The sequence below is a fragment of the Mobula hypostoma genome, chromosome 6 (assembly GCF_963921235.1).
Source record: "Mobula hypostoma chromosome 6, sMobHyp1.1, whole genome shotgun sequence".
Lineage (NCBI taxonomy): Eukaryota > Metazoa > Chordata > Chondrichthyes > Myliobatiformes > Myliobatidae > Mobula > Mobula hypostoma.
In genome coordinates this window covers 37,983,491-38,005,301 of record NC_086102.1, presented here as the reverse complement: position 1 = coordinate 38,005,301, position 21,811 = coordinate 37,983,491, and the positions used below count along the sequence as shown (strand labels likewise).

Genomic DNA, 21,811 nt, shown 5'->3' with positions numbered 1-21,811 from the left:
ACTACCACCACTATCAAAATAAATTGAGCCATTTTCTAGGGTGAGTCTCTAAGCCTGCTATGGTTTTGTCTAGCTTCAACCCTGCTTTCTAATTATTAAATCAGATTAAGTTGGGGTATCAAAACAGAAACAACCAAATGAATTATACCTTGACACACCTTCTATACATGGATGATTGCTAAAGCAATTAATTCAAATAGTAGAACTATTTTCTAAAGATATAAACATGAACTTTGGACTAGATAAGTGCAGAACATTAACCATAGAGAAAGGTGCGATAGACCTGGTAGAATATAAAACAGAGCAGCAGGATACAATACAACTGATTGTTGAATATGAAACGTATGAGTATCTGGGATAACAGTAAACAAAGAACATAGATCATAGTGCGATAAAGAGAAAACTTCCAACAGTATTTACTCCAAGGCTTAAGAAAATCTGCCAAACAGAGCTCAATAGTAAAATTATAACAAAGACGATAAAATTTTCGTGATACCCATATTAACGTAGTCTTTTGGCATAATATCTTGCTCCAAAACTGATCTGGAAAATTTACAAAGAAAAATAAGAACTGAAATGAAAACTTTAGAAAACTCTATGTACACTCAGACACGGTCAGATTAACACGACCTAGGACAGGAACAACAGATATAAAATATTTACACAACAGTCAAATAATATATATTTTCATCAATGAAAACAGGATTCAGTACTCCATGTGTGCATATGCAATTCTAATAAGAAGTACACACCATTAAACTTAAATGAAAGCACAATCCAAAAAAATAAAGAAATTATCAAAATAGTTAGCCAATGCAAGAGCATGACCCTCCATGAAGACATCCCCACAGTCTGAGTAGACTAGATGTCGACAAGCAAGTGCTGAATACCTGACTCAGAGTTGGAGACCTTTCCCCAGAAACAGAAGGTTTCCTTGTGCAATACAGGCTTAGGTGGTTAACACAAAAAATATCAAAACTACATAATAAAAGATCAACAAATTCAAGATGATAAATCCAGAAAATGCCAAGAGAAACTAGAAATGATCCAACACATTACAGGATCCTGCAGCAATTTAACTCAATCCGATTACTTACACAGGCACAATCAAGTGGCGAACATCATTCACCAAAATCTTACTTTAAAGTCTAAACTCATAAAAGAAACCATACATTACTATAAATACAAACCTGATCCAGTTTTAGAGTCAGAGTCCTACAAATTATATTACAACTAATCTGGTATTACAAATAGGACAATCCATTCTAACTGTCTGGATATAATAATACAGGATACACAAGCAAGAACAACTTACTTAATAGACATAGCTATTCCATACTCATAACTTACAAAAATCAATAAGTGGAAAACACCAGAAATATAGTGAATTAAAAGAGGAAATTGAAAGACTATGGAGCATGAACAGGGTGTACATTGTCCCAATAGTAATATCTACAATTGCTTTCATTCCAAATTCACTATACAATAACATTAAACAATTAGGCCTACACAGCAATATTTATGTAAATGCCCAGAAAGCTACAATACTAAGCACAACTAGAATAGTCCAAAAGTTCCTAGCAATTGAGAAATGAGTGTTCTTGCCTATGCCTGTACCTCAGGTTTTACCAGCTTGAGCTGAGAACATCATTAAAAGTCACTGGGAAAAGAGGGGAAGAATGGGACTGAGGACAGGAAAAGGAATGTTTCAGATATCCTCTGATAAAGGTCAGTATTGTAAGGGCACATGCAGTAAGGCAAAGGATGGTGATCGTGGCAGAGTTCTGGGTCTTCCAATGCTCAGTGAACAAGTGTAGCAGAGAAAATATATATAATAATAAATAAGTAAATAAATAATAGTGAAAACATGTTGTAGAGTCTCCATACTATAGGCTGTGGCAACAGTTCAGTGTTGTTATTTTCAGATTATCTTAACTATTTCTTCCTTTTCTATGTTACTTTAGTTGTTTTTCTGTGCATTCGAGAATCCTTTGCAGAATGACTACCTGAAATCTCTCTATTGTCAATCATGGCAGCAAACCACTGAATTTAAAGAATGGCAACAAAGGTACCCGATCCGTTTCATTGTGCTAATGGCATTTCTTTTCTGATTCCTTCTCTAGATTCTGTGGAGACCATCAGAGCCTTTGTCTCTCCAGTAATAGTTCCAGTTTACAAATACAATTTCATGCCAATCAAATCAACACAAAAGGCTTTGCTGCTGACTACATGGCTATAGATGGTAAGAAATTATGTTCCTTTCTTAAGCTTTATACTTTATACTATATTGTCGCCAAACAATTGATACTGGAGCGTACAATCATCACAGCAATATTTGATTCTGCGCTTTGTGCTGCCTGAAGTACAAATCGATAGTAAATATTAAAAATTTAAATTATAAATCATAAATAGAAAATAGAAAAGGGAAAGTAAAGTAGTGCAAAAAAACCGAGGAGCAGGTCCGGATATTTGGAGGGTACGGCCCAGATCGGGGTCAGGATCCGTTCAGCAGATTTATCACAGTTGGAAAGAAGCTGTTTCCAAGTCTGGCTGTTTGAGTCTTCAAGCTCCTGAGCCTTCTCCCGAAGGGAAGAGGGACATAATGTGTGTATAGATAATCGAACTCAGGGATCATTATAAATGTAGAATATTGTATTGCATTAATTATAATACAAACAAAATGCTGGAGGAATTCTGTAGGTCAGACAGCATCTCTGGAAAGGAATAACCAGCTGACGTTTCAGGTTGAGAACCTTCATCCAGCCTGAAATATCAACTGTTTATTCCTTTCCATAGATGCTGCCTGACTTGCTGGGTTCCTCCATCATTTTGTATGTGTTACTCTGGATTTCCAGAAACTGCAGAATCTTTTGTGTTTGCTCAATTAATTACTATTGAAGATATCAAACTAAAGTGACATTCATATGTAATGAAAATAATTCTCCAGGGATTATTATGTAATGGATCTGTGTGTTCCAGAAATGGAACATATGGGGATGGAAAAGTGTTACTGTATTTTGATGCTTAGCTAGGATATGAGAGTCAGACAGGACAAAAATATCATGTAAAGGATCACTGGTATTTCTGACGAACAATGGAAAGGTTGACTCCTGCTTCCTTTTCCGGTATTTTGAATTTCCTGGAATTCTTGCTAAATTTAATGTGAAATCAGTAGCTGAAAATGTCAAGATAAGTGCTTTGAATTATGGTGATCTGATCGTTGAGTTGAGAGAGTGACTGGGGCTTTAGATTCAGGGCATGGTTAGTTGAATGAAGATTCCATTCCCTTCTTTTAAAACTTTTATTTAATCTGCTAACACTCCATGTCCACACCTTAAGACATAGGCTATTTGTCCCATTGGGTCTGCTCTGCCGTGTGCTCCAGATGTGCTTGTATTCTGAGACTGTGTGCTCTGGTCCAAGACTCCCCCACTGCAGGAAACATCCTCTCCAGTCTATCTAGGCCTTTCAATATTTGGTAGGTTTCAATTAAATTCCCCCTCATTCTTCTAAACACCAGCGAGTACAGATCCAGAACCATCAGACACTCCTCATACATTAACCTGTCATGAAATTAGTTGATTCATAGCAACAGCTCAGTACAAAACATAAAGCTTACTGTAAGTTACAAAAATAAATAAATAGTCTAAAAGACAAATAATGAGGTAGTGTTCCTGTGTTCATAACTGTCCAGAAAACTGATGGTGGGGGGGAAGAATCAGTTCCTAAAGCAATGAGTTTGGGTCTTCAGGCTACTGCACAGAATCAAAGTAAGCTACAGTGATTGTACCACACATAAGAGTTGCTGGTGAACGCAGCAGGCCAGGCAGCATCTCTAGGAAGAGGCGCAGTCGACGTTTCAGGCCAAGACCCTTCGTCAGGACTAACTGAAGGAAGAGTGAGTAAGGGATTTGAAGGTTGGGGGGGGGGGAGATCCAAAATGATAGGAGAAGACAGGAGGGGGAGGGATGGAGCCAAGAGCTGGACAGGTGATAGGCAAAAGGGGATACGAGAGGATCATGGGACAGGAGGTCCGGGAAGAAAGACAAGTGGGGGGGACCCAGAGGATGGGCAAGAGGTATATTCAGAGGGACAGAGGGAGAAAAAGGAGAGTGAGAGAAAGAATGTGTGCATAAAAATGAGTAATTCACAGTTTTTGTCTTATATTGTCATGTATTGCATTGTACTGCTGCCGCAAAGCGAACAAGCCTGAGGACATATTAAAGCTGATTCGGATTCTCGGCTCCTCCCCAAGTGTCATACCATGAAGAGAGCGTGTCACAGAGGGTGAGGGTCTTTAAAGGTGCAGTTATAGTACAGAGGGAGATGTAAAGATCATCCGAGACATTGGTTTGTGGAAGAAACCAATTCACCAGACTGTAACAGCAACATCCTTGTCAGTAGGTTTGATGTTTGTATGAGAATTGGATCTTAGTGAATACAGTGCAACAAATTCAGAAGGGGCTGCATTATAATGAGTAAGAGCAGTAGCAAAATTAGTGTCGACCATGTCACATTAGCAGTTAGCAATACAGTTAATCACAAGATGGAAACCTATGACCAAGTTCATTCAACTTATCCTGGCTGTTACTGAAAGAATACCAGTTCCTCATTATAACAGATTCCCACCACTTTAGTCTGAAATATTATGAGCTTAAGATATACTTCATACCATCGGAGCTCCTTCTTACTTCTTCTTTCACTTTCTTTATTCCAAACAATATTTCACACTCACCATCATCAACCACAACATTAACCCATTCAAAGTTCAAAGTTCAAAGTAAATGTATTATTAAAGTATGTATCTGTCACCATACACGACTCTGAGATTCATTTTCTTGTGGGCGTTCACAGAGAACAAAGAAATACAATAAGATCAGTGAAACACTACAAACAAAGACTGACAAACAACCAATGTGCAAAAGATGACAAACTGTGCAAATACAACAAAATAACAATAATAAATAAATAATATTGACAACATGAGCTTAGAGTCCTCGAAAGTGAATCTGAAGGTTGTGGAATCAGTTCAGATTTGAGGTGAGTGAAGTTATCCACGCTGGTTCAGGAGCCTGATGCTTGGAGGCTAATAATGTTCCTGAAGCTGGTGGTGTGAGTCCTGAGGCTCCTGTTCCTTCTTCCTGATGGCAGCAGTGAGAAGAGAGCATGGTCTGGATGATGGGGATCCCTGATGATGGATGCTGCTTTCTTGTGACAGTGCTCCTTGTAGATATGCTGTATGGTGGGGAGGGCTTTTCTTATTAATGAATGGGTTGTATCCACCACTTTTCGTAGACTTTTCCATTCTTGGACTTTAGTGTTTCCATACCAGGACAGTCAGGGTACTCTCCACTATGCATCTATAGAAGTTTACCAAAGTTTTAGATGACATGCCAAATCTATGCAAAACTTTTAAGAAAGTAGAGGCACTGCCCATTAATCCACTAACTCAATCTTAACCTCTGCTGCAAAATATTTGGGAATAACCATAACTCCATAATGGTAGTGTAGTGGTTAGCGTGACACTATTATAGCTGTGGTGTTCCGTTGTTCAGAGTTCAATTCTGACACCATCCGTAAGCAGTCTGTACATCCTCCCCATGGAATGCATGGTTTTCCCCGCGTGCTCTGGTTTCCTCCGGCTAGATTAATTAGGGATTGTAAATTGTCCCATGGTTCGGTTAAGGTTAATAGGAGTTGGCAGGGCTTGCTGAGGCGACATAGCTCAAAGGACCAAAGGGCCTGCTGAATGCTGTATCACTAAATGAATGAATGCACTCACAAACTCTGCCTCCACTCTTTGTAGATTCCCCTCATAAAAGTACTGTCTCATCATTATTACACTTTCCACTTGCTGAGCTCAACTTCCTAAATGTAATCCAGAACTGTCTTTGCATCCTGTTGGGGTTGCTATGGGTTGGCCAAAAAAATTCTCCTGATTGATATTTACAAATTTAGCACTCTCTGTTTCATTTACAGTAACCATATCCCAATTAAAATTAAAGTAATTGAAATCTCCTACTATTTCACTCCTGATCTTATTGCATTTGTCAGTAATAGGCCTATAAATTTGTTGGAAACCGTGTAACTAGGAATATCAAACAGTCAGACTTGCTCAGCTTTAAGTCATCTGTCATTAATAGCCCATAATATTATAATTCAGTATGCTATTACCACTTTCAGCTCCTCTGCCTTGTCCAATGAATTGTACAATTAGTTAGCCCCATCGTGGTCTCTAGCCTTGTTGTGTCCAAGAAATCTTCAAGAAGTGGTGCCTCTAAAAGGTAGAGTCCATCATTAAGGACCCCCACCACCCAGGACATGCCCTCTTCTCATTGCTACCAACAAGAAGGTTGTACAGAAGCCAGAAAGCACACACTCAATGATTCAGGAACAGCTTCTTTCCCTCTGCAATCCGATTTCTGAATGGACATCGAACCCATGAACACTACCTCACTATTTTCGTATTTCTGTTTTTGCACCACTTATTTAATTTAACTATTTTACATATTTTTTACTGTAATTCACAGTTTTTGTCCCATATTGTCATTTATTGCGTTGTATTGCTGCCGCAAAGCGAACAAGCCTCAGGACCTATTAACAACATACATCAAAGTTGCTGGTGAACGCAGCAGGCCAAGCAGCATCTATAGGAAGAGGCGCAGTCGACGTTTCAGGCCGAGACCCTTCGTCAGGACTAACTGAAGGAAGAGTGAGTAAGGGATTTGAAAGCTGGAGGGGGAGGGGGAGATGCAAAATGATAGGAGAAGACAGGAGGGGGAGGGATAGAGCCGAGAGCTGGACAGGTGATAGGCAAAAGGGGATACGAGAGGATCATGGGACAAGAACCCGGACCTCCTGTCCCATGATCCTCTCGTATCCCCTTTTGCCTATCACCTGTCCAGCTCTCGGCTCTATCCCTCCCCCTCCTGTCTTCTCCTATCATTTTGCATCTCCCCCTCCCCCTCCAGCTTTCAAATCCCTTACTCACTCTTCCTTCAGTTAGTCCTGACGAAGGGTCTCGGCCTGAAACGTCGACTGCGCCTCTTCCTATAGATGCTGCTTGGCCTGCTGCGTTCACCAGCAACTTTGATGTATGTTGCTTGAATTTCCAGCATCTGCAGAATTCCTGTTGTTTCAGGACATATTAAAGCTGATTCGGATTCTCGGCTCCTCCCCAAGTGTCATACCATGAAGAGAGCGTGTCACAGAGGGTGAGGGTCTTTAAAGGTGCAGTTATAGTACAGAGGGAGATGTAAAGATCATCCGAGACATTGGTTTGTGGAAGAAACCAATTCACCAGACTGTAACAGCAACATCCTTGTCAGTAGGTTTGATGTTTGTATGAGAATTGGATCTTAGTGAATACAGTGCAACAAATTCAGAAGGGGCTGCATTATAATGAGTAAGAGCAGTAGCAAAATTAGTGTCGACCATGTCACATTAGCAGTTAGCAATACAGTTAATCACAAGATGGAAACCTATGACCAAGTTCATTCAACTTATCCTGGCTGTTACTGAAAGAATACCAGTTCCTCATTATAACAGATTCCCACCACTTTAGTCTGAAATATTATGAGCTTAAGATATACTTCATACCATCGGAGCTCCTTCTTACTTCTTCTTTCACTTTCTTTATTCCAAACAATATTTCACACTCACCATCATCAACCACAACATTAACCCATTCAAAGTTCAAAGTTCAAAGTAAATGTATTATTAAAGTATGTATCTGTCACCATACACGACTCTGAGATTCATTTTCTTGTGGGCGTTCACAGAGAACAAAGAAATACAATAAGATCAGTGAAACACTACAAACAAAGACTGACAAACAACCAATGTGCAAAAGATGACAAACTGTGCAAATACAACAAAATAACAATAATAAATAAATAATATTGACAACATGAGCTTAGAGTCCTCGAAAGTGAATCTGAAGGTTGTGGAATCAGTTCAGATTTGAGGTGAGTGAAGTTATCCACGCTGGTTCAGGAGCCTGATGCTTGGAGGCTAATAATGTTCCTGAAGCTGGTGGTGTGAGTCCTGAGGCTCCTGTTCCTTCTTCCTGATGGCAGCAGTGAGAAGAGAGCATGGTCTGGATGATGGGGATCCCTGATGATGGATGCTGCTTTCTTGTGACAGTGCTCCTTGTAGATATGCTGTATGGTGGGGAGGGCTTTTCTTGTTAATGAATGGGTTGTATCCACCACTTTTCGTAGACTTTTCCATTCTTGGACTTCAATGTTTCCATACCAGGACAGTCAGGGTACTCTCCACTATGCATCTATAGAAGTTTGCCAAAGTTTTAGATGACATGCCAAATCTATGCAAACCTCTTTCAACTGCATACCATCAAACACAACTTCAACCTACAACCTTTGCTAGTTTCTACTCTCCAATTTAATGTCATACTTCCATTGCCAGTTCTACTTTCCACCCTTATGAGTCTACACTCACCATTCCATTCCCTCCAAAGCTCATTTCTATCTACTGTTCATTGATGCTGGTCTCTCTTGATGCACAGGGTGACTACCTTCTGAAAAGTACTAACCACAGATCACTTAAACTTCTGAGTAGATTGCAGTGATATCAGAAACATGAGGGATTATGCAGATGTTGTAAATCTTGAGCAATATACACAAAATGCTGGAGGAACTCAGCAAGTCAGGAAGCACCTATGGAAGGGAATATTTCAACACAACTTGAAAGGAAGGGGGCAGGAGCCGGAATAAGAAGGTGCAGGGAGGGGAAGGAGTACAAGTTGGTAAGTGATGGGAGAGACCAGGTGAGGGGGAAGGTGGGTTGGTAGGACAGGGGGAGTTGAAGCAGGAACCTGGGAGGTGATAAGTGGAAGATGTAAAGGGCTTGTAAAAAAAGGAATCTAATAGGAGAGGACAGTGGACATGGGAGAAGGGGAAGTGGGAGGGCAACCAGAGGGAGATGATTGGCAGGTGTGGAGAAGAGAAAGGATGGGAGGATAATCAGACTGGTAAATGGAAAAAGGGAGAGGGAGAGGGGAGTAATTATCGGAAGTTACAGAAATCGATGTACATGCCATCAGGTTCGAGGTCATCCAGATGGAATATGATGTGCTGCTCCTCCAACCAGAACATGACTTCATGGTTTTCCTAAAAGGTAGAAAGAAACCATTCAGTCCATTGAGTTAATGCCCACTCTAAGCATTCCCATTAATCCCTTTTGTCCCACTTACTACCTATTCTCTCTTACATATCTCTCCTGGTTCTCCTGTAATCCATCTTAGGGATGATCTACAGTAACAGATTAACCTGCCAACCAACACACTTTTGGGATGTTGGAGATAATTGGAACACAAAGATAACTCATGCAATCACAGAGTGATGGTGCAAAATCTATACTGACATCACTGGAGGTCGGGATCAGAATGGAGTTGTGCAGGAGAAGCACTCACTGCTGTGACATCCAACTGCTTTGATTGCACCTTCAAGACAGCCATTGCAAATATTGAACCACTCTGTCTATGCAAGCCTCTGGTTTGGGTGTAGTACCAACCTTGTGGGTGGCCAGTGAATCAGTAACTAGCACTGGCGCTAAGCACTCAAACTATAATATTATTTGGAATTTAAAACCAACTTAAGCACAAATGAGTTGCACTCATAAGGTTTGTTTATTTTTTTTTGACAGGTGATTTGACAGATGTGAAGTGCCACTGATGAAGCTGATGGATTAAGAGGTCCTCAAATAGTATTTGGAATATACTGTATAAAATGCTTAGCCTCTGTAATTCCACAGATCTACAAGCAGGTTCTAATGCACTGCTGGTCAGTGATCTGGGTGTGCAATGTGCAGGGGAAATGCTTCCCAGTCAACAACTATTTTTCACATTTTATACCCGAAATCCACCAAGGCAGTTTTCCATGAGACATATGTGTGATCTTTTTAATTATCACTGGTCTTGTAAAGTTACCAGGTATAAACATAAAATATGTATTTTTTTATAATGGGGAGATTGAAAAATTATTAATTTTGGGTTCAGATTTCTTAACTCTGGAAATTCAGTTGATCCTGTTCCAGGTCTGATATGTGCACATTGAATCAAATGTTAAATGAATGTTCAATATTTCAACCTGCATTTGGCTACCATTCCCTTGTCCGTGTTCTCGTCAGGATTTTACTCTATTTTGTCTATTTTGTGAAAGAAGATTCAAGCTCTATTTTTTTTTTCTAACCTGGCCATTTCCAAGACTGTTCCAAAATTTCTGTCAACCATATGGAAATTATTTCTGGCCTTTCTCCTGAAAAGCCAGGTTTTAACATATGGACAACAGTTCTTGGGCCAAGAGTTCCCCAGAATGTTTTTTCCCATCAGTTCCACTTAATTTCCTTGCAATTCACCATCAGTTAAATCTCAAATTTATCATTTCCAGGAAATAGAAAGGAATCCTAGCTTTTGTTACCTTAATTTAACTCTTGAAATTCAGGCATCATTTTAGTATATCAATCCCCACCCTATCTGTAAATCCAATGTATTCCTTGTGAGTTATGGTGTCCAAGTTTGTCCAAATTAGCCTAGAGCTTCATGGAGCTGTATTATAACTTTGATATCATATACTCCAGCCCTTTGGATATAAAAATCAAAGGAATTCCATTGGCCTTTATTATATTATGATCTATCCATATGCACACCCAAGTCTCTATGGGCTCCAATATTTCCAGCTTTTCTCAATTGAGAAAGTTCTGTTCTGCCCTTTCTTAGGTCCAACAATCACTTACTACCTACCGTATGTCCATTCAGTACAATCTTTGTTGTCTCTATGTAGTTTAAATATTGTTATCCACAGTGCTTACAATGTCATCTACTTTTCGTGACATTAGCAAGCTTGGATATGAAACTTCTTATTCTATCATCGATGGCAAGGAACTACAGTGAAATCCTCAATCCTTCTTTCACCATCATCCACCCTGTAACTATGCTACCATCCATCCCATCCACCCACATTCCCCACTTTGAGATCAGACATTGGAAACATTTCGATTGTGGTTATAGACAGGTAACATGCTACTCAGCTTTTTTCCCTCCCACTAAGCACTACAGTAATTTTGTGATATTTAAGATAAATTTCCATTTGACCTGAGTCACTGTTCTTTTAGTAGGATGTTATTAATTTGTGTTGAGGCTTTTAAAATTAATTGATGAATATTTTCATGTAATAGATGATGACTTTAATTCTAAGTCATTATGCTCTCCTCCATCAGAAACAAGAAAGACCAAAACATTTAGGGTAGGGGTATTATAGAATATGAAAATTTTCTGATTTGTTTTATATTAAAACAGGAATTGCTGGAAGTTAATTATATACAGTGATTATAGTTTTCTTAAAATTGTCTATTTTTAAAGATGTGGAATTGCTGATTGTCTAAAAAGATATCTATAGTGAAGAAAGGAAACATATTTACTTACCTTGGGAAATATTTATGAGTAAAATCCACATCCTTTTTTAAGTCGTGTATTGTAACTTGTATATATCTTATTTTTTTCACCTTTGATGTTTGGTATCGTTTTCTTTTTGGTTTCTGCCGATAATGTAATATTTTAAAGTATTTATGGAATATTCCATTGAAAGATTAATATTTTTTCATCAAAATACAGTGATCAATACTAGTACAGTTTTTCTTCAATTTACTTACACAGTATTGCACGGGTTGCACAGCAGCTGTGAAGAGACAAACAAAGCTAATGTTTGTCAGGCCGGATTCCGATTCTGTATCGGTGATCTTTCAAAGGCAAGATTGATATATTTGTTTCTTATAGTATTGTGAAATACCAGAAAATATGAAGAAAATTTTGTACAACAGAAGAATACAATGCTACCTTAAGATAATATCCACAATATTTAGTGTTCACTGTCCTTCTAATTTTCACCATTCATGTCCCTTTGCAATTCTCTGGATCTGTCTTAGGCAGATCTCTTCCTGGTCATGCACAATGGCATACTGAAATACTTAAACTTTGTGTCATGTTGTGTGCTGGCAATTTCAGAAGCCACGTGCAGAGGGAAGACAGACTCTGATGTACAGTTTATTCAGAATAATTCCAAAGGAACATCGGTTGCTTGGCCAAGTGACACTGCAAGGAGTGACATTCTCGATACTTGAACCCTGCGATTAGTGCTAATCAGGCGTCCACTTAAATATTACAGGTAACATGGAATCCCTGAGCCCATCAAAATAAACTTAGCAAGCTTAAACAGAAGGCACCAGGAGACCGCATTACAAAGAGCGAGTCACTCGAGAAACACACAAGGAACTCTGAGCAATTGACAATTGTCATTAAACAATAATTAACCAATTCAGATGCTCAAGACAGCTCAGAGCCCAACACTCTCCACAAACCTGCACAGGCCCAAAGAACTCATTACAAGAATCCCCTCTCTATGGACGGCACCTGATGGCACAGGGAGACCTGAAAACTCGAGATCTTGGGACAACCTTGGGAGACCTGGGGAACTCAAGAGGGAGGCATGGAGAATTCAAGAGGAATATTTAGAGGTAGGGAGCCTTAGGGACTTCCAGAGGCAAAGAGACTTGGGGACCCCAAGAGACAGAAAGACCTGGGAACCCTGAGAGATTGAGAGACCAGGGAACCCCAAGAGATTGAAAGACCAGAGAAATTTGAGGTAACCAGGGATCCTCAAGTGGGGCCCCAAGAGGGAGGCTTGGGAGTCCTTGAGATGGGGAGAATATTGAAAAAACCTTAGAAACGTTGAAAAAGTCTTTGGGAAACCTTGAAGTCCTTGGGAATTCTTGAAAACCTTGAGAACCTTGGATGCTTAGACTGGGACATTTAGCCCTGGAAAAAGATGTGGAAACATTGAGTCCTTGAAAACATGAAACTTGAAACCTAGGGAAGGTCCCTGGAAGGATATTGCTCACAGTGTTTTTACCCTTCACCGTTTGTTTAGAGGCAATTAGGATATAGAAGGCTGCGCTCTCAACTTCACAGATTGAGGCAGTATAGACAGGCTCTTTTTATTGCTGAGGTTGCTGGCTGTCTGTAGATCTGTTTCATTTGTTACGTAAAAGTTCAATTTTCACAGTCTGTACCATGAGGTTAAATAATGAGGTAGCTTACTCTTGATATGGTTACTTGTATGTTTGCACACACCAGCCAGGGATCAGCTTTTGGAGCAGTGCTCTTCCAAAACTTGCACTATTTGGGACAAGAGTCCTTGATGAAGATGACTTGGACCCACATGCTGGAGTACCTGAGGCTGGGACCAAGACGGTCTCAAATGGGATCGAGAAACTGAGTACAAAACAAACACTAGATGAAATCACTGGTAGGCTTACGAATGAGCACTGAACCTATGTTCAGGTGTTCCTTGAACACTCAGTTCTTGGTGCCCAAAACCCGATTATCCATTAATGGGAACATCCTAAGCCCTTAAAGAGCCCGCGCCAGAGCCAACTCTGGAGAGTTGGAGCATTTAAATCTCGGAAGCTGGTGTGGTTGGGAGCATTTCATAACACTATTGGTTTGTTTAATCAAATGAACTGAGAATAGAAAGCACCCTCACCTCCAGCCACCGATGTCAAAACACCATTGTTTAACCTCTGCTAGGTCCATTACTTGGCAGGGTCCTTCTGTCACAATGTGCACTGGCGATATCAGAACCCAAGTGCGGAGGGAAGACAGACTCTGAGGTAGAGACAGCGACCAGAGTTTATCAGAATAATTCCAAAAGAGCATCGGTGGCGAGCCGTAACATTCTGAAAACTAGGACCCCGTGATTAGCACTAATCAGGTATCCACATAAATAATATAACTAACATGGTATCCGTGAGCCTATCAAAATAAACTTAACAAGCTTAAACAGAGGACACCAGGAGACTGCATTACAAACAGTAAGTCGCTCGAGAAATACACATGGAACTCTAAATGATTGGCAACTGTCGTTAAACAACAATTAACCAATTCAGGTGCTCTAAAACCCTTGGAGCCCATGCTCTCCAGCACAGGCCCAAAGAATTCATTACACTTTAGTCTTCCGTTCACTATAATACGCCAAAATGTCAGGAAAACTCTGCTGATAATGAAAATCTAAACTACAAACCAGAAATGCCAGGAATACTCAGTAAGCTGGGTAGCCTTTGTGCAGAAAGAGACAGAAGCTTTTCAGGCCAATGACCTTCAATCAAAAATAGGAAAGGTTAGAAATCAAGCATGTTTGAAGTTGCAGGGAAAGTGCATGGTTACAGAGAATGATAATCATGGAGTTCTAGAGAGCCTGAAAGTCTCAAATGGTGGTGGCCCTCCTTCTTTCTGCCAGAACCACTGTTTGTATTATTTAGTCTCTCTTGGTCTCCACCCTATCCTAGGTGTTGCTTCTGTTGTTTTATTTTCCCCACCTGGTTGTCTTCTCTGCAATTTAAATCATGAGAGATTTCTAACATATCGTAGTTTTGATGAGCATCATTTACCTGAAACATTAGCATTGCTGCTCTTCCTGAATATACTGCCTGACTTGCTGTATATTTCCCGCATTTTCTGTTTTTACCAGAATGCTCTGATTCTGAAATACTCAAGCTCAAAGTGTGATATCCTTCCTGTCAGTTAAACCCAAAATATCTCCCAACTTTGTTACAGCCACAGGTCCTAAAGTTGCAGCTTGAATGTGTACAGTGCATAACCAATTTACCTTTACCCTATATCTAGAATGGAGCCCTTTAATAAATAAAGGTGCCCACTGCAAACTTTTGGCCAAGGCCCTGCTTCAGTGCTCTTTGGAGAATGTGATTTTTGTGATGACAAATGATATCTACATTCAGGCGTGGCTTATGATACGCTTTGGCTGCTGGCTTTTGGCCAGACCCCAAAGTAGACCTACAAATTGAAAACTAATTTTAAAAATCTAGACACAAGAGATCAGAAATTAAAACAGAAAGTGCTCCAATCAGTAAATTATAAACCAGGTAGCACTGCCTCACTTGCTGAGTGTTTCAGCATTTTCTGTTTTTACTCCAAGTATAAATGTCTGTGTGCCTGTTTACAGAGTACTCTGTTCAGACAAATAGCACAATGTGACACAGCACAGCTTAGCAATTAATTGATCTGTAGAATTGCTCTGAAGCACACACATATTGCAGACTCTAAAGTAAATATCTGAAAGGTATGTATATCCCAGTGAAACAAAATGTAACACTGGTTCAGTTCCATTTGCAACAAATCCTTAGACTCGAACACACGATGACGATCAGGTGAATGGGATATTGTTAACTCATTGCACAATGTGAGGAGCGTTATGAGCTGTCCTTACTCCTCCTCGCAGTGCACACCTCGTGGTGGAGCCATGCCCATGTGCCTGAGGCAGGGCTGTTGTGAACGATGTCACATGGAGCATATACGTTGGATGTCGTTGGAGGTGAGAGCTGAGTTTGGCATCGGAATAAACAATCAGAGTGCACATGAAAATGTTGACAATAAGGACATTTTTCTATTTCATTCTCTACTCTTAATTGCATTAATAGCAAATTTGCAGAAAAATATTTCTATTTGCAATCACTTGTCCGAATTGTTTAGAAATCCTCCCTGATTTAAGGTTGATTTGACGCTATTTTGACCAACTTCCAAGCAATTAATGGTTGCAGGTAAAAAGGGAGGATGACAATGAAAAAATGATCATTACATTTTCTTTGTATGCACGGTGCTCATCCTGAACAATTTTCTCATTTTGAAGAGTTAGGAACAAAAAGTGTGCCATTGGTACAGACTGAAACTGGAATTAGACAATTTCGAGCCCATGTGTGTCAGTTAATGGAATATATCAGATTGGAGAGATATTTGGTGACAGTTTCCCCATGGTCTTGCTGCTCTTTGATTTATTAGTGCTAGAATACACAAGAAGTTGTCTCAGGTGCTGGCACCAAATGGCAGCTATCAAATTGGCTATGCTCCATGTAAAACCTGAAATTTTATTCCTTAAGTTCTCGCAGCATTAAACAGAAGGCGTTCAGCCAATGCTAAAAGTATGGCAGCACCATTTAAGATGTAGTTCCATCCATGTAGTTTCCACAGTTCAGTCAGTAAATCTTTATCTCGCCAGTTCTGGTGCCCAGCTGGAAAATTTTAATGCAGGTGAGGAGCTGTTGGAGCAGAGGGAGGTGAGTGCTGATGAGCAGACGAGCAGAAGTGGTTACATCTCAATGTTATTCTATTACTGTATCCCCCTTTGTTGAAGCAGGCAGACTAAAGCCAGATCGGAGCAGATCATGGTGGATTGTGTCTAGCTGATCAGCTTTCCATGCTTTTGGTTACATTCTAGTGGCAAAACACAGATGAATAGCTAAAAGGAACAGCTATCATGCACAGATGTTTCATTACTATAGGCTATAGTCTATAGCCTATATATGTATATGTGCCTATCTGCCCAGCAGATGCTGGGCAGCTTGTCAGAAGCCTCAATTTTATTGACCACTTGACTTCAATTTCAAATGAAAAATAAATTGGCCCAGATTCTATTGAGGTATTTCATCTAAGGTTTTTAAATTTATTTACAGAATGTAGCTGGTAGATTCTGGGCATCTACAATTTTAGCTGCTGATATAATGTTGAAATATACAGAAAGTGAAGATCAAAATGGTAGACAAATATCATGAGTCATAGTCATACTTTATTGATTCTGGGGGAAATTGGTTTTCGTTACAGTTGCACCATAAATAATTAAGAAGTAATAAAACCATAAATAATTAAGTAGTAATATGTAAATTATGCCAGGAAATAAGTCCAGGACCAGCCTATTGGCTCAGGGTGTCTGACCCTCCAAGGGAGGAGTTGTAAAGTTTGATGGCCACAGGCAGGAATGACTTCCTATGACGCTCAGTGTTGCATCTCGGTGGAATGAGTCTCTGGCTGAATGTACTCCTGTGCCCACCCAGTACATTACGTAGTGGATGAGAGACATTGTCCAAGATGGCATGCGACTTGGACAGCATCTTCTTTTCAGACACCACAGTGAGAGAGTCCAGTTCCATCCCCACAACATCACTGGTCTCACGAATGAGTTTGTTGATTCTGTTGGTGTCTAGTACCCTCAGCCTGCTGCCCCAGCACACAACAGCAAACATGATCGCACTGGCCACCACAGACTGGTAGAACATCCTCAGCATCGTCCGGCAGATGTTAAAGGACCTCAGTCTCCTCAGGAAATAGAGACGGCTCTGACTCTAGAAACTCTGACTCTTATCAAGAGCTCAGTTCACCTGTGATTACCTACATAAGACCATAAGACATAGGAGCAGAATTAGGCCATCTGGCCAATCGAGTCTGCTCTGCTATTCAATCATGGCTGATCCTTTTTTCCTATCTCCTCCTCAACCACAGCTCCCGGCCTTCTCCCCGTAACCTCTGATGCCATGTCCAATCAAGAAACTGTCAATTTTTGCCTTAAATACACCCAACAACCTGGTCTCCACAGATGCATGTGGCAACAAATTCCACAATTTCACCAACCTTTGGCTAAAGAAATTTCTCCACATCTCTGTTTTGAAAGGGCACCCCTCTATCCTGAGGCAGTGCCCTCTTGTCCTAGACTCTACTACCGTGGGAAACAACCTTTCTACATCCAGTTTGTCTAGGCCTTTCAACATTCAAAAAGTTTCAATGAGATCCCCTCTCATCCTTCTGAATTCCAGGGAGTACAGACCCAGAGCCATCAAACATTCCCCGGATGATAACCCTTTCATTCCTGGAATTATCCTTGTGAACCTCCTCTGGACCCTCTCCAATGCCAGCACATCTTTTCTAAGATGAGGGGCCCAAAACTCTTCACAATACTCAAGGTAAAGCCTCATCAGTGCCTTATAAACCTCAGCAACACATCCTTGCTCTTGTATTCTAGACCTCTTGAAATGAATGCTAACATGGCTTTTGCCTTCCTCACCACTGACTCAACCTGCAAGTTCACCTTTAGGGTGTTCTGCACAAGGACTCCCAAGTCCCTCTGCATCTCAGATCCCTGGATTTTCTCCCCATTTAGAAAATAGTCTGCACATTTATTTCTACTGCCAAAGTGCATGCCCACGCATTTTCCAACATTGTATTTCATTTGCCACTTTCTTGCCCATTCTCCTAATCTGTCTAAGTCCTTCTGCATCCTACCTGTTTCCTCAACACTACCTACCCCTCCACCAATTTTCATATCATCTGCAAACTTGGAAACAAAGCTATCTATTCCATCAGCTAAATCATTTATATCCAGCATAAAAAGAAGCAGTCCCAATTTTGATCCCTGCAGAACACCACTAGTCACTGGCAGCCAACCCAGAATAGGATCCTTTTATTCCCATTCGCTGCCTCCTACCAATCAGCCAGTGCTCTACCCATGTACATGCAAAGTAGTATGACTGAATAATTCATAATTATAAGCGCATTTGTGTTTTTTTCTTTATCTTTTTTTTTGGTTTAGTCATTCTTTAAAAATTGTTTATGAATTCCTCCTTGGAGCACTGGCAGAATTGATAGATAATGCGAAGTATAGTATTGAATGTTGTTGGTGCGAACCTCATCTGATATTAAATCAAGTAGGTAACAGTACAGATAACTAAATTTTAAATGGGAAAGTTGGCCATTTTATTTCATGTAGTTTGTGTATGTTATTTCTATAAGACATAGGAGCAGAAGTAGGACATTTGGCCCATCGAGCATTGAGACTACTTCGCCATTTGATTATGGATGACTTATTATTCTTTCCCCACCCCATTCACCTCCCTTCTCCCTGTAACCTCTGGCACCCTTACCAATTAAGAACCTATCAACTTCCACTTTAAATATACCCAATAACTTGGCCTCCACAGCTGTCTTTGGCAATAAATTCCTCAGATTCGCCACCCTCTGGCTAAAAATTCCTCCTCATCTCTGTTCTAAAGTGATATCATGTTATTCTGAGGCTGTGTCCACAGGTCTTAGACTCTCTCACTACTGGGAACACACTCTCAAATCAATGTCCCTTTCACGCATTCGCACCTAGGCGAGTAGAGAGTATTTTGCCGCATTCCTGAGTCATGTATTTTAAATGTTGGAAAGGATTTAGGGTTTCAGAGTATGAAACACTGACTGTGGAATACTCAGCCTGTGATCTGCTCTTGTTAATGGAGCTGTTTATGGAGCTTGTCCAATTGTTTTCCCCTTGGTGACTACCAGGATTTGTTGGTGGGGTAGTCAGTGATGGTATTTACACTGAGTGTAAACGTTTGAATGTTAGCATATCCAGTAATTGCTGAATAGGTCAAGTATTCAGAAATATGCTCTCGTTTTTTTATTTGTAGCGTGAAATATTTAATCTCTCAAATGTTCCTTTAGAATATATACTGGCTGTCCAGTTTGACCTGAAATGTCAACAATTCCTTCCCTGCCCCCCCTCCCCCCACAGATGCTACTTAAGTCACTGAATTCATCCAAACAAGTTGTTAGTTGCTCCAGATTCCAGTATCTGCTCTCTATTGTGTCTACGTGGTATTTTGCGTCCATCTGCCTGGAAATCATTCTGTTTCAGAGCTTCATTTACCATTCCAGCCATATTAGTCAGCGTGAGATTCAGACATCGATGCAGTGGCTATTAGTTCTATTTCTTTTATGATAAACTGTGAACCCAATTCAGTTCCTGCAATTTGTTTGAAATTAGTTTTCCTTTCAAGATTGCCAGACAGATAGCAAACACTGCAAAGACAAAATGAAACTCATTGTATAAACTTAGGTTAATTTCTGCTGCGGTAACACTGGTGATTAATTTAAGTATTAAAGAAGTTGGAAATATGAAAATAAAATCAAAACATACACTAGGTCAAAATTATCCATTTATTTTGAAGTGATTTTTTAAAATTCTAATAATGCTCTTAAAATTGAAAGCTACCGCAGACGAAGGTACACACACAAGGATGAAAAGTGAGTTATAAACTATGATGAGAGATCTGAAGGAGGGGTTTTAAAGATGGAGCATGATCTAGTTGACTTCTTCCAGGATCAAAAGATTTTGAAAATGTTCTTGTGGACTAGAAGGTAGCAAATGTGACCCCACTATTTAAGAAAGGAGGGAAAGAGAACATGGGAAATTACTGACCTTTTAGATAACTTAGATTGAGGAGCCTAGGAACACACATCAAAGTTGCTGGTGAACGCAGCAGGCCAGGCAGCATCTCTAGGAAGAGGTACAGTTGACGTTTCAGGCCGAGACCCTTCATCTGTGTTGTTTGAATTTCCAGCATCTGCAGAATTCTTGTTGTTTGAGGAGCCTAGGACCCAGTTTAACAACTAAGGGTAGGCTGTTTAAGACCAGGATGTAGAAGCATTTCTTCACTTTAGAATTTCCTACCTCTGGAGACTCAATCTTGAGCTAAATAAAAATAATGAATTATGGAATTCTCGGCATTCAAGACATTAAGGATATAAGGGTCATTGAGCAAAGCAAGCTCAAAAGGCTGGATGGCAGATTGTTGATCCAGTTTTTTTTACAATCTTTTCATTGAGTAAAGTGACAACTGATTGATGGTTAATTGAAGAGAATCCAAAAAGATCAAAGCTACCCAGAAAACCTGAGGAATGTTTGAATAGTTACAGCAATTTTACTAAGTGATAAAAGGGTTCATGAAAATACATCAATTATTGGTAGTATGCTAAGCACTAATTATACAAGCTTGAAATAACTTACCTGAGTATCTAACTATTGGCAAAATTTCAATCTGCCACTTTGGGTCCATGTGCAAAAGGAATTAAAAATTGTGGCCATGAAATTCTTCGGTTAGACACGATACACTGAATGATCTCCTTCAGTGATGTAAACTCTCCATGACACCACAGTAATTATTCCCAAGATTGGACCGGTGCTGCCTTCTATCACTGACCTATGTGCGTTTTTCCATGCATTCCATCCACTCCTCTGCTTCTCCATCACCCATCCCATTACCCTCCAACAAGAGTAGAACAAGGCATCTCCAACATATCTAGTAGGAAGATATCAGAATGATTCCAGGAATGAAAGGATTACCATATGAGGAACGTCTGGCAGCTCTTGGGCTGTATTCCCTGGAGTTCAGAAGAATGAGGAGGGAGCTCATTGAAACATTCCGAATGTTAAAAGTCCTGAACAGATTAGATATGACAAAGTTATTTCCCATGGTAGGGGAGTCTAGGACAAGAGGGCACGACTTCAGGATCGAAGGACGTCCATTTAGAACAGAGATGTGGAGAAATTACTTTAGTCAGAGGGTGGTAAATCTGTGGAATTTGTTGCCATGAGCAGCTGCAGACGCCAAGTCATTGGGTGCATTCAAAACAGAGATAGATAGGTTCTTGATTAGCCAGGGCATCAAAGGGTATGGGCTGAAAGCAGGGGAGTGGGGATGACTAGAAGAATTGAATCAGCCTATGATTGAATGGTGGAGCAAACTCAATGGGCTGAATAGCCTACTTCTGTTCCCATATTTTATGGTCTTATATGTTATCTAGGTTTAGTGATTTTACTGGGAATAATTATTTATACAAGCTCCTATCTGAAAGCAGCTGTAGTAAACCAGAATAATTAACACTACAATTTCAAAATTAAGTGTCTTTCAGTATTTTTGAATGTATTCCAGTCCTGATGAATTCCTCTCCCCATTCCCATTCTGACATGTCAGTCGATGGCTTTCTCTACTGCCACAGTGAGGCCACTCTCAGGCTGGAGGAACAACACCTCATATCCTGTTTGCGTAGCCTCCAATCTGATGCCATGGCAATCAATTTCAACAACATTTGGTCATTTCCCTCCCTTCTCCCCTCTTTCCTTTTCCATTCCTC

The 21,811-nt window shown here is 40.1% G+C and overlaps 1 protein-coding gene across 1 annotated transcript in view; it reads left to right on the top strand.

Moving 5' to 3' along the window:
- Positions 1 to 11,920, top strand: part of LOC134347943 (suppressor of tumorigenicity 14 protein homolog) — a 114,577-nt gene extending 102,657 nt beyond the window's left edge. The window contains exons 11-12 of the mRNA XM_063050609.1: positions 2,124 to 2,242; positions 9,667 to 11,920. Of these exons, the coding sequence (XP_062906679.1) occupies positions 2,124 to 2,242; positions 9,667 to 9,695 (148 nt within the window). The 3' untranslated portion in view covers positions 9,696 to 11,920. The remainder of the gene's footprint in view (positions 1 to 2,123; positions 2,243 to 9,666) is intronic.
- The last annotated feature ends 9,891 nt before the right edge of the window (positions 11,921 to 21,811 follow it).